Raw genomic sequence first — 14,268 nt, forward strand, 5'->3', positions numbered from 1 at the left:
TTTCATCCAGCACACACAGCGCACCCTGGATTACAACAATCCATCATTACACTTTCATATCAAGAAGAATTTGCTCTCTGTTCTGCAACACTAGGACCATTTCAGCCCCTCTGCCGCTGTATAAGGCCAGGGTGGCCTTATACAGCGGGGTCACTCCCCATGCAAGTTAGCTACCAAACATTTGTAGCAAGAATTTATCCTTATGAGAAAACCAAGAATAGATGCCCTGGGCCGCGGGAGGGCTGAGGAGGCGCGGAGGGGTGGGATACATTTCCAGCACTCCCAGAATGTTCACTCACCCTTGCTCAACAAAGCTCCGAGCAGCTCCGCACTCACTTCCTGGGGAATTCCAACGCAGGATTACTTTCACAAACCACAGCGTCACAGGGACTAAAATAATTTGATGAGTGGTGCAAATGTTGAAATTTGTCAACAAAAAACAAACATGTTGAGTAATGAGAAGACCATTTGTTTGTGACTTTGGGAACTGATAGTAACAGACAACTGCTGAGGAACCTTCAAAGCAGCAGAGGAAACTTAGATGCAGTCAAGCCTTCTCTCATCTTTAAACTACAAGGATGGGCTACAGTTTTCATTGGCAGAATCATCAAAGCTGCATGCGCTCATCCCCGTCTTTTATTTTTGGTTGCAGATCCAATTGATATCCTGTCTTGTTCAAATGCCAAGCCTTATTTTTCTCCCCTCGCAACTGTATAGATATGGCTTTAGACTGCACTCTTGTATAAAAAGTCAACTTGCAATAGTGTTTATCTCTAAACATTTGATATTTTGTGATTCATCTGCAGTACTTGGAGCCACACACACAAACACACTTCAAATAAGATACCAAAAATAACCACAACAGGTTGCATTTGGCATCAAGTAGTCCACTGAGTGAATCTAAAAGAAAGCACTTTGCCTAGGAGCACTTGTTATGGTGGAGAGGGTGTTACATGGTTCACTTCATAGCTGCATACTCTCTGATTTAGCTTTCGGAAGCAAACCAGCAATCTCTATGTAACAGGCATGCTTCTGTAGCCTTTAGGCAACTACTGCATTTCCTAGTTACTTTGGAAAGATCAAATAGCCCCCAAGCAGAGGGAAAATGAATCCCTACTGCCAAAAGCAATATAAGTATTAAAAATGAATCCAAGTGAAATGTGAAAATTACAGGGTGTCATATATTAACATGGTGCACAAGGGCGCTTGTGCCACATGTAGTTTGGTGCAAAAGAGCCAACTCTGTTCACAGTGTGGTGTGCTGCTTATGCACTGGGAGCAGCAGACACCTGATTAGGTTACATTTCTGCCCTGGTGACTAAGAGGCATGAGCCTCGAGGTGGCAACCATGGCAGCAGGGATTTCTGCCAGAGATGCACTCCAGTAATAGCTGAAGAGCTCAGCTGCAACCTGAAACACATTTCAGAGCAGATCCGCTTTCAGCCTGGGGTCGGGATGACAGCTCGCTTTGGCCAAAACTCCTAGAATTACTGACTGAAGTTTGGAAGTGAACCTGGATTTGACCCAGCGAGTAGGCTAGGTGATGTTTGAGTAACGTCATGTGCTGGCTGATTTCTTTAGACAATCACAATCAGCCAAAGCTACATTTTGCAGTCGTCTCACAGGAAAAAAGACAAAACAACAGATAGTTTGATCATTTACAAATCTAACTTTTATCAAGGGGAAACAAAATTCCAACCAAACAGTATTCTAGCATACTTGTGCAATATTAGCATACGAATAAGGACAAGAAAAATGGCAAAGTCAGCACAGATCCAGCTATAACAGATCACATGATAAGCAGCTCTGGGGAGCTAATAAAGACACTTATAGCCAGTATTCATTTCAAACTTAAACGGGAGGACTTCACCTCATTTCTCCATAGTGATCTTTCAATTTTTGTATCATATTTAACCTGGCGTTATCATCAAAAGTTTGAAACATGGTACAGACACAACTCTCAAGTCCTCTTGAAACATAAGCATATGTATTCTACCTAAAGCACATAATGTTTTGAGATGTTGCACAGGGACATTTTGGCACAAACAGATCATCACTGTACTGAAAATGGAATCCCCGACTACCAAATGCCAAATGACAGTTTACTTTGTGTTCATAGGGTTACGGTCAGTTTATACTATGAAACGTAAATATGCAAAACTGTCCACCAATCTCAATACATGACCGTACACAACCATATGTGGTCATAAAAACTGTCTTGCTCATCTATCGAGCTAACAGTTCAAATGAGCAACTCCATTCAAAATGCCTACTAAGTAGTAGGCAGCGTGAGTTTCCATCCCCCGTCACTATGACAACCGCACCGGCTCCTGCTGCTCCAGACTGCTCTGCATGACCAAAATTTTGTATTTTTAAACCAGACTGGGGGTCCACTGACTTACATCACAGCACACACACAACCACATACGCAGGCCGCTGCAGGGCACTGGTTGCTCAGACCAACTGCTCCTCCTGAAACACACTCCATGTTTAATTATAGACCAAAAAAAAAAAACAAAAAAAAAACACAGCCAACATTTCCTATCCTTGAGTCATACGGAGTATTTAAAACCAATCAATTAGCAAAGGCCACTTGTGCAGAAATAGTACTTGGTGTTACTGGCAGGCAACCACTGTACTGGCATGTATTTGTGATGCAATGTGGATCGGATGGTGGACTGAGTGGGAGGCAGGCATACCAGAACTTAGTGGGAGGTGGGAAAAAACAGAAAGTGGATGGGATGTGCCAAAAAGACAGCCTCTGCTGCATCCACCAAACAATGACCAGCATTCAGGACTTACACATCACAATGTTACCACCAAAAAAACTACTGTGTTTGCATGCTTCACTGCTGATGGGCTGGATGATGAAATCTCTACATCAATCTAGTCATTTCAGTTTTGATACTGCTGCTAAATTTGTTGCATGCAATTTTACTTTCGTTTGACCTCAACAAAAAGGAAATCTGGGTAAAAGCTGTGACTCCTGAATGTTTTGTAAACCTGCTGCCTCTTGTTAACTATAATCCTTCAATCTAATATAAGTGTGTGGCCAGGACAAGGGAGCATGCAAAGTGATTCAAAGTGTTTTCTGTCTTCAACTAAAGAGGTACTGTACATTCGGAAGGGCCAGACACAGGGGCCCTCTTTCTTACAGGAGGCCCTGCTTGGAATCTTGTGATTTGACTCTTATGTTTAAGGTTACGCATGCCTTGGCTTGGTCACAACCAAGTGTGAAATTCTGTGATATTGTTAACTTGAACTAGGCCAGACATTCCTCCACCTCCATTCAGCCTTTCTCCCGCCGTCACAGTGCAGAGCTCCACACATTAAAGCACATCACCTCAACACAGCATTCCTAAAATGTGTGTTAACTGCCATTTGTAACGCATTAAACTATGCAAACTGCAGTTTGTTTAAAAAAAAAAAAAACTGCCACTCAACTGCAGTATGAAACTTTAGAGTTATACTCAACATTTTCAGTCCGAGTTGATTTGGCAACAACTGTGGTTACCGTAGTAACAGCAAGTGTGGTTCAATACTACAGCAAACACTCACTGGGCAGCTACTTTGTCTCAAAAATAACAGAGGAGCAACTGGTTAATCTGTTTACAGTGCAACCAAACAAACTCAATTAGGGCAGGAATGGCGGACCCCGCCACCAACAAAAAGGCTACTCTATCAGTATTTAAGGAATGTAAATACATCGCCTGGTTGTTGCAGATAAAATGCAGACATACTATAGTATCAAATAAGGGGTTTGATTTCATAAAAGTCTTAAAAGTGCATCCAAAGATTGACGGCTATGGTTTCCTGAATCATATTATTCATAATCATCTTTCTCACTCCATCACCTAGGGAGATGAAAGTGTGGGGAGATGAAAGGAAGATGACAACCCATCCCACATACTGGGAATAAAATTCCAACCCTTAGATGAGCATTTTATTAAAATTATGCAGAATTATACCATCAATCCTACATGGCCAACATATGCTTTATCCTTGAGAAGGAGAGTTTGCTCACTCAAGAGGACACATAATAAATACACATGGTTGGAGTCACAAAGGAGGGCAGCTAAGGAGGAGAAAGGAGGTAGAGCGGCTCATCAGTTGCCAGGAATCCAAAGCAAGTAGACATCGTGTTTTTTAATATGTATGCTACAAAACAGGCTACACTGGCTGAACCCACTACATTCTCATGATTAAAAACTTTTACTTCCTCTCCAACTCCAGATCAAAAGGAACTCCAATCTGACACACTACAGATGTAATCATGCTCGGATGAGGCTTGCAGCCAATGTACCCTGCTATTTAATGTGCAATGTTTTACAAACATGCATTCTTGATGTTCTAATTATTGTCTTAAATTGTTTAATCCCATACAACCACCATCAGTCAAATAAACTAACCTATGGCAATTATGCTTGCCCTCAGCTTTTGGTTTCCAATTTGGCAGCCGAAGCCTAGTTACCAACCTGGCAACCACTTCCAAACATTTGTTTCAGGCTCTAGGATCCATAAAAAAAACAAGGAATGAGTTCCAGGTGACCAACTGGGAGCTGCACTGGGAAACAAGCAGAGCAGACACTGAATGTTCACCCGCTGCATTAGCAGCAGATTATGGTTATTTCAGTACAACTGAGGAACAAAAGATGCTGTTAGTCGGAGATTTTGCTTTCAAAGTCCTTCACAAATGTAATTTTAACCAGGCTTTTTTTTCTGTACAGCTCAAATTTGGTCCCCATCCCCTAAAGCTTCCTTCCACCCGCGTGAAAAAGGCTCTCGTCATCGCAACTTTTGCATAAAAAGGCATAGCTGTGTTTTTCTTACTGTTGCACCCTTCCAGAGAGATGTGTTATTCATAAGAACTGTACCCCACGACGCTGACTGACACTTCCTGCACGCAGAGCAGAGCTACCTGGCTGAGCATGAGCAGCAAACTGTTGGCTCCCTTCCCATGGCCCAGTGCATTAACATTTGTGCCTCTTGAGATTAAAGTGTCATTATGGGTTGCTGATTACTTCCTCTCTGTGGTCACTGGTGACAGCAAAAGCCTGTTGTCACGCAGAACAAAGGGACACATCAATAAATTAGCCACGTGCTCCTGATGAGTAACCCCTCCGCTGCCGGATGGGATCGGCCCTGAAGGTCTTTACAAGCCAGGAGCATGTGGTCATCAAAAGTTAGTCCCTCAAAGCTATAGTCCGAGCTGCAGGACTGTGCCTTAGTATCTTCATGTAAGATGTTTTAGTAGCAACAGGGCTGTGGGTTATGCTGGAGCAGTCATCTGTGGTTTAATTTTAAGTTCTGTCGTTTATGCAAAGCATGGCTGCTTTTAGCTTTCAATATGTGCAGACATCATTTCCTGAAGATTCACTCTGCTTCTCCGCTGCTGCCACTGATTTCAGCACTAAATAACTGAACAGCTACACACAGTAAAGAGTGTAATTGTTGATCGCTCTGCTTTGAGAAGATTGGTTTCAATCTATTAGCATAATGGACGCGTAAACACATTCTCCAAAAAGGTCAGTGCAGTTGCTAATATAATGAAAAAGCTTTTGATTGCTGCTTTTATGTCAGGGAAGCCAGATAGAGTTTGGTCAGTTTAATAAATGATCGGTGCCGTCACCGGTGGCAGAGTGGCATACTAAGCAGCAGCAGCAGCAGCAGCAGCAGCAGCTGATGGTGACGGTTAACTGTGAGACTCGAGAAAATGACATTTTCACCGAGATGAAACAGAAGCATAGCTGATCAGCACAGGAGAACAGGGGCCTGGCTCATTAGATGAGAGCTGCCATTTTGAAAGGACAGATTTTAACATAGGGCAACTTGAGGGGATGGGATGACATTCTCATGCTGCCTCAATTTCCCTCCCCACCTTTATTAACTATAGATTTTTGGATAAAACACACACACAATAACTCCCGACTGCTCACACAGGAAACACTCTCCCAACACCCAAATGGATCTCAGGATCACAGACTGATGTTAGACATGCCTGGAGGATGTGTAACAAACCAGTCAGAGGAGAGCACTCGTTCCTGAGGCATTACACACACATTGGAGCCTGCAGCCTATAAGGTCATGTGTCTTTTCCTGACAAGCCAAGGTCCATGCAGCCAGAAGGGGAGTGGGGGAATGGAGTATATATGTGTGTGTGTGTGAGACGGGAGGCTTCAGGGGACGATTTACTTTTGCCCATTAAACTGCCAGAGAAACTCACTTGCACATCAAACATCGCAGGCATCTCTTGCTTCACTGGTGCCCCCCATCTCATATGACCTGTCACTTCTGCCTCCTGACCAGCTCACAGGCCCACACAGGGGCACTGGAATCCATTCTGCTCATTGATCCACACATTGCAATACTACTATAGAGTGTATTGATCCATGGCCCCATAAACATGTGATCATTCAGCTCGCCTGCTTGGCAACACATTTGAACATATCATAAGATTTCCTGCAGTGATCATAATAACACATACTGCATGTGATGGGGTGCGAATGGCAGAGCCTTGTCTTGCTATGAAGGGGTGTGGCAGCAGAGCCGACACAGGCAGCCATCCACACAATCCATGCAATATAACCTGGACGGGTTGCTGCTGTTGCAGAGAAGCCATGCATTTAAATCTACACGTCGCACTGTATGTGTTTTTCCCATCATGCTGCTGTCATTGTCACCTTGACCGTGGCGACCACATGCACACACATCGGTGGGGATAACGCCCACGGCTGACAACATAGGTTCCCCAATGTATGCAGGCTGTATAATGTTTAACGGTGTGCCGGAGCTGGAGCTGGAACTGTAACGCGTGCTCCTTTCACGAGCTGCAGCCACGCGCTTTGCACAGGTGGCCGCCCTTTAATGCGCGCGTGTCACCAGAAGACATGTATAATTCAAATAAAAGTTAGGAACAATTGCCTGTGGCGTTAGTGGCGGCGTGGATGAGGTGGTAACTTAACATGGCGGAGGCTGGTTCTCCCTAGCCAGTGCAATGTTACCGTGAACTCTCCGTGCCTCTTTGACTCCGCACACCCACCACACACACACACGCACGCACGCACACACACAGCCAACCCTCCGTTGTCCACATGCTCGGCTTCGCCCAAAGCAGTCCTCACCCGGTGCCCTCCTGCAGCCGTGGTGCGTAAAGTCGCCCAAAAACCTGATCCGGTGCCACTGAGAGAAGTCGACAAAAAGGGGGACCGCAAGTTTGGTTGATTCAAATGAGCATCACCGCCTCCGAAACACAACTTGGGCTACAGATCCATTCAGAGAGCCGTGAGGAACCGCAGCCACGGAGAGGCTCCCATCCAGCGGGCTGGGACTCACGCTGGGCTCACACACACACACACACACACACACACACACACACACACACACACACACAGAGGCGTGCGGGGTTTTAATATAAAGCTTTGGTCGGAGAGAAGGTCAGACAGATCTGCTGCTGCGGGGGAGATGGGCAGCGGAATAAGCCGATTACAGGGTTGTAAACCTACCTTCAGATCCTCTACTGGGGCATTTCAAGCGAGGCAGCCCGGAGAAGATGCACATTAGCCGACGGTCCCGCTCCTCGGCTGTAAAATATCCTCCGCGTTGAGGGAAATTTCCAAGTGGCTGGACAGTGTGTGAGCAGCAGCGGCACTGTGTGTATGTGTGTGTGTGTGTGTGTGTAAATGGGGAGGGGGGAGATAATCCTACGGTGGGGTAAAGAGGAAATGCGTCATTATTAATGGACCACGCGCTTTGTAGTCCATTCATACACCCCCATGGTCCACGGGGACTACAAATTAGTGATACCATTAGATAGATAGATAGATAGATAGATAGATAGATGTGGGATAAGTTTAAAAGCACTATATTATTATTTTATTCTTGGTTGGCACCTGATTATAATGTCTGGGGGAAACTAGTCAAGGCCCTTTAAGTATTGGTTTGGAGCAACAACAAATAAAGAAACAAAGGCAGGAGAATTCCCAGTCAGAGGCACATAAACATCACCACCTGCTCAAATAAACTCACTGTTTGTTTTACTGTAGGCCTGGTGGTGAGAACTAGTGACCTCGAACCAGCCAACTTTGTGCTTCTCTCCCTTGTTTTGCCTTTGTTCAACAAACCAGGATCCAGTTTTCCAGGAGTGTCTTAAGGGGTGTTTAGTGCTGAACTTTCATAATGGTGTGGGGGACTTGTTAGAGACAGATTAAAGAAAGAATCCCTTCAATAGATGTTTTAGCAAATTAGACACTCATGGGTTTTACACACACAAAAGCTCAATTATTTCAATTCTTTGTTCTGAGGTGCATATTGGACAACGTTCAGCTACGTAACTAGTTGTGACAGGGCCGTAATCATGTGTGTAACATGGAGCCACACAGAGAAAATATGAAAATTATAAAATAGTATTACTTTTTATGACATGGATGAGATTTTTATGGCATACATTTTACAGAAACAATCAACTGATGGGGCTATTGTTTACCTAACACTCATATTACATTATAGTTTTCCACTTTTTAATACATTTGAAAGTAATGACATAAAGAGACAGTACAGTGTTTCGACACTGATAGCACCTACCAACACAAGTTGAGCAATGGAGCCTGGTACACCGACGGCATTTGTAGAAACCACACACAAAACTGCAGCACACCATAAATCTAGAACTGGTAGTACCGTGAAACTTCAGTTGAAGGCCTTGTATTAAACGCCCAGTCCCTTTTACTAGCCTGGCATAGCTGCACATCTTGACAAATAAAGGCCTGTTTACTTAAGTGGTTTGAGCAAATAATTGCAGTTTTATGGCAATAATAATAATGACAGTTTATTTGGTTTATTTATGATCATGATGTAGTATAGTACTTTTTTAAAATTTTACTTAAGTAACACATTTGGGGGTTAATTTTGAGTATATCTGGATATCGGCAGGATGTGTGCTTCCTTGAAATATAGAGTTGTGATGTAACAGAATCATGCCAGTATATACGTGTTAAATTGAGGTTAACAGGGAGAAACTATCCTTCTTCAGCGGATATGTGAAAACAACCTTTTGTGTCAAGCTACATCATCATGTAGAGCGAAGGTCAAACATGAAAGTCAACTTCAGAGGTGGGAACTTTAAAAAACAAAAGACTACATTGAAGCAGGGAGAGTCCAAGATGATTTTTAGTCCATAGTATGGGTCAAGCTCTAAAAACTCTACATCCTACATTTCCCATGATGCAGCTCTCTTGCATCTTGGATCAGTGCCTGGAATATGCCCATACCTCCCACACTCCACACCCTGTTTTTAATGCAGGCTTTTTGTTATATATATGTCTCCAAGCCCAAACTCAGATAACCCCGATGACATCACCAGGATTAGTTTTTCAAACATGATAACTCTTCTCTAGAGTCACAGAAAACATTGAACTGTACTCACAGGCTGTAAAGTAATCCTTGCATTGAGTAAACGGATCATGTGTGAATTCTATGGAGTGGCCCTTTAAGGCCAAGAGCTGTGGTCTAAAATTAATTTCGCCATAAAATAGTTAATGCCGGGCTCAGCAGCTACCTGGAAGTGGGACATTTGATAGTTCATTATTTTTGCAGGGGTCAGCTGAGGTGATGCGGGACAAAAATATAAATTGAGGAATTGGAGGCATTTGCTCCACATGCTATAAATGGACACTTGGGTCTTGTTGTCAGGGTACAGTTGGGTGAAATGTGAACCTTAGGGTGGGGGGGGGTGAAGCTTAAAGATGTTGACCTGAGCCGCAGCAGGACAATCTCAGCTAGATTTCAGACATTCTACTGGAAGCCCCTTGTTACTGTCAGCACCATTAACACGTCTGTCCGACCCGATCCGTCTGCCTCTATAAGCTCTATACTTCCACAAACACAGCAGCATAAATCACCAGGTATGTAACATGACTGACAAACAGCCCTTTCAAAATAAGAGCACACACTGTTTCCAGGCAGATATGTCTACTTGGAAGTTTGTTGTCATCTGTCCATAAGTCATGTAAAAAGTTGCTCAAAGCAACACCTACTGAACCATAAAATCAGGGTCACAGGATAAGTCATTACCTTTGAAATAAGATCCCAGAGATTTTTGGCACTCTGGCAGATTTTCATGTTGACACGTTTTGCGGTTTCCTTTCAACAAGCACCCGCAGGCACTGGAGAGGGAAAAAAATGCTTTCAACTACAATGGATCTACCACATCAACAGCAGAGACCTCAGGTTTTGGCTTGTGTTCAACCTGACTGGAGTTTAATGATTAGCGCTGTAGCTGGATGAAATGTTTCTGTAATGCAAACATAAAATGTAGCCTGCTGGAATCCAGAAAGGGTTTCAGAAACTAGCAGAGTGTGACTGTTTCCAATATGTTAGTGAGTGTGTGCCAAGTTGATTGTACTGAGCACAAAACACAAAAATCTGCATTCATGTTTTGACCTCTCAACTGTGCAGCCAATGTACAAAAGCTGAAGCCAGACAAATGGCACCACCTGGTGGCTAAACACATGCAGTACATACTGCAGAAAAAAACACTATTTGAAATTGTGGTAAGGACGATTAAGAATGGATCTCCAGAAAATTCAGGCTTTGACCACATGATAATAATCAATAGAGGACAGATTTTAAAGGTTTTAAGAGACAGATCAGGCAAAGTAGAATGCATTTTTATTCTTGTTTAGACTGTTTTGTTGAAGTGTTGGAGACACTATTTTAATACTGTAACCTAGGTGGTATTTAGCTAGATGTGGTGAAAATACCAATGGGTTGTATTTTGGGAAAATTCTACAAGAATATCTCCTTCAATGACAAGTCAAACACAGTCATCGCATTTCTTTGTTGCAAAGTTTCACTGAGATTTACTTGACATTTACATACCAGGTCTGTTTCTGTTTTCAGTATTTGGGAGGAGAAACTGAAGCTGTTTTTAGGATGCTATTTTTGCATCCATAAGAAGCTTCAAAAGGCCCAGCACAACTTTGACAATAGAGGTAGGCTAAAGAAATGTTTTTGGTGCAAAGAAAATGGCTAGGACATAGTTCAAAGATCACACATTTTTCCAAATTGCAAAAGCTGAGGTAAATAAAACAATGTCAGATTATGCACTAAGATTTTAATTTGAAGTCAAATCATTTTTAACAAAAATACTGCATCATTTGTTTGCAAATAAATATTTGAAGTCAAAGTAAGCAATTGCTGAGCAGATAATGTACAAACAAACAAATATAGGCTCTGACATCATTTCTGACACTATGGCAAAATAACATTTAGACATAAAGCACACACTAGGATTTTTTAAATATCGTTATTAATACTAGGCTTTATGCAGGTGCCTTCAAAGCATTAGAAGCACATACTTACACCAGAATTAAGCAATCCCAGGTCATAACTTGGCAGAACCATAGGATGTGTCACTTCCATTAATCTCCCTTTCAAATTATCCCAGCTGGGAATGTTGTATGTATACTTTTTTTAAAATCATAGTTGCTGAAGAAAAACAGCCTACTTTGACTCTGTGTTGAACACATCTGACTTACTGTTTCTGCTGACAATGTTTCATACATTCAGAGTTTGTCATCCCAACACTACACATACAGTAACATATCCCACCAGAGTCTTTTCCACTTGCAAACACAGAGAAAAACACTTCAGTTCTACTCCTCTGCCTCTGCTACTTTTGGTTTTGGCTCACGTATATCAGACTCCATCCCTGGCAAACTAGTTCTCCTACGTGCAGCGGTCTCAATCTTCTGCACCAGCTCCACATCCCACGGATGCGTGACAAAGCTGAGCACCTCCCCATCCTCCACCCCACCTGCTCTCCCCACTCTCCCTGCCCTGTGGATGTAGTCTGTGGGGGATTCTGGGGAGTCGTAGTTGACAACCAGGCGCACTCTGGATGTGTCCAGGCCACGTGAAGCAATGTCCGTGCATATCAGCACATCCACCAGGCCCTTCTGGAAGGAGTGGAAGATTCCTGCACGCACAGCAGCGGGCATCTCTCCTTGCAGACGTGCGTGCGGCACCCCCATCTCTTCCAGCGAGTACCCCAGCCAGTTGACGGTGGCAGACTTGTTGCAGAATACCAGAGCAGCACCCCCTCCTTTATCCTGTTGGAGCAGCTTCAGGGCTTGGTGGAGCTCCAGGACCTTGTCAGCGCCCTTTACCTTCAAGAATGTCTGCTTGACATGTGGCATGAGGAAGTGCAGCATTTTGCTTCTGATAACCACCATGCTGCCAAGATCTGTCACCTGGCTCAGCACCTCCCCGACACCCCCGGGGAAGGTGGCTCCCACCACCAGCAGCTGGGCTTTATGGCCTGGGCCTTGTGTTTCCTTGGGATTACTAGCAATGTTTGTGTGGAGCAGGATGTCCTCCAGCATGTCAGAAAAGCTGGGGTCGAACATGGTGTCAGCTTCATCGACCACGAAGAAGCACAGCTCACTGAAGTCCAGGTAGCGTCTCCTCAGGGCCTTGACAAGAGCACCTGGTGTGGCTACTAAAATATCCGGTTGATCCCTCTTGAAGATAGCCTTGATGTGTCCTACACCTCGCCCACCACCCACAGTCCTTGTTACGAAGCCTAATGGAGCACACAGAGTCCTGGACACAGCGGCCACTTGCTCAGCTAGCTCTCTGGAAGGAACCAGAACCACAGCACGGATCTTGTGTTTGCCCTCAGCATTCATCTCATGCTCCTTCTCAGCCTGCAGCCTGTGAACAACAGGCAGGAGGTAACTCAGTGTTTTCCCACTGCCCGTCTCACCAGCACAAATAATGTTGTAACCTTTCATAACCTTTGGGATGGTCTTCAGCTGTACAGTGGTGGGGTGTGTAATGTTGATACTGTCCAAAGCCTCCACCAGCTCCTTACAGATGCGAAGGTTACTGAACGTCACCGGTGCCTTCTGCTCAGCGTCCTCATCCTGACTTTGAGTGACGAAAGGTGCAACAGTCTTGATGTTGTTGATGGAGAAATAGTCACCGAATGATTTGTTGTGTTTCCATCCTTTGGAGCACAAAACGGGCTGCTCGAACTTCCCAAGGGTGTATCCAGCAGACTGGTTCAGGACTGGGTTCTTGCACTGGATCAGGAGCTTTCCGGCTTTGACGGTGCTGATCTTGTTTTTGCCTCGAGTCTGTTTCACACTTTCAATGCGCTTCTGCATGTAGCGAGGGATACGGATAACTGTCTCTTCCGGCGTGGCTGCTGTCCTACAAAAGCGAGTCTGACTAACAGAGCAATAAACATGAGACACAGCCGACATTTTAATATACTCACGAGAGTGAACACTTGAGCACAGAGCTCGCGACGCAGCCGAAGCTAAATAGCCGACCTTCACGGAGTGCATTTTGGTGTTTATCTGTCTCGCTGCCAGCTAAGAGTCAGCTGACACGAATAAAAACGAGAATAAAGAACTAAACTGTTAAGAAGACACCAGTTTAGCGCACTGGGAATCTTAAAAAGTCACTCGAAATGTTCAAAAAACACCGTAAATCTGTTACCATACTTCCCACGGGACAGCGACATGGCCATGCTGTATTGGCGAATATTGATGACGTCGAGTGGGCGTGGAGTGATGACGTATGTAGAAAGGCAACATAGATTTGCAATGTTTTTTTCTCGTTTTATTCAAAAGTAGCAAAGACAAATATAAAATAAAATACCAACGGTCATGAAAGCAAAGCGAATATGATTATTATTATTAAACAAATTAAATAAATATGAAAGCTGAAAGCTGTTTTGTTATTAAAATATCTCAATTTTAATGTAATATTACTTGAAAATGTACATTTATGTATATAATATTGTAGTTTACAAGGTATAGGCTAATTATTTCTATAGATACACAGTTATGGAGGAAGTATTTACACCCTTTACTTGGGTAGAAATACTATTACCACACTGTAAAAATACTCTGTTACTAGTAAATATCCTGTATTGAAAATGCTACATAAGAAAAAGTATGTAAGTGCAATCAGGGAAATGTATTTAAGTATTAAAAGTGAAAGGCTACTCATGCAGATTTTTTAAATCAATTTATTAAATCAAAATAATGAAACTAATTAGAATAAGAAGAAAGAAAAAAAATTGTTTTTGCATGAAAAATAGCTTAAACGATTAACAAAATGGTTGCCAATTAATATCGTAGTCGGACAGCTAATAGTGTCAGCTGCACTTTAATATCTTTGTTTGGTCTGAGCTCAAAAAAAGTGATTAAAGTTATCAAACAATTATAGTAATAAGTAGTAAATGGTAAATAGTACAAT

General features: G+C 43.3%; 2 protein-coding genes across 3 annotated transcripts in view; both read right to left on the bottom strand.

The window, feature by feature from the left end:
- Nucleotides 1–7,650, bottom strand: part of tln2a (talin 2a) — a 122,427-nt gene extending 114,777 nt beyond the window's left edge. For both annotated transcript variants that reach the window (XM_049601562.1, XM_049601552.1), the window contains exon 1: nt 7,503–7,650. The gene's annotated coding sequence lies outside the window, so the exon portion shown is untranslated. The remainder of the gene's footprint in view (nt 1–7,502) is intronic.
- A 3,445-nt stretch (nt 7,651–11,095) lies between these two features.
- On the bottom strand, nt 11,096–13,545 carry ddx28 (DEAD (Asp-Glu-Ala-Asp) box polypeptide 28). The gene has a single exon (XM_049563465.1). It carries the CDS (start codon nt 13,347–13,349, stop codon nt 11,652–11,654), a length of 1,698 nt encoding a protein of 565 aa, XP_049419422.1. The 5' UTR covers nt 13,350–13,545; the 3' UTR covers nt 11,096–11,651.
- Between the last annotated feature and the right edge of the window lie 723 nt (nt 13,546–14,268).

This window comes from Epinephelus fuscoguttatus, linkage group LG2, assembly GCF_011397635.1.
Source record: "Epinephelus fuscoguttatus linkage group LG2, E.fuscoguttatus.final_Chr_v1".
Taxonomy (NCBI): domain Eukaryota; kingdom Metazoa; phylum Chordata; class Actinopteri; order Perciformes; family Serranidae; genus Epinephelus; species Epinephelus fuscoguttatus.

Excerpts from the sequence above, each read along its gene's own strand:
- ddx28 (XM_049563465.1), bottom strand. The coding sequence starts at position 13,349 with ATGCACTCCGTGAAGGTCGGCTATTTAGCTTCGGCTGCGTCGCGAGCT.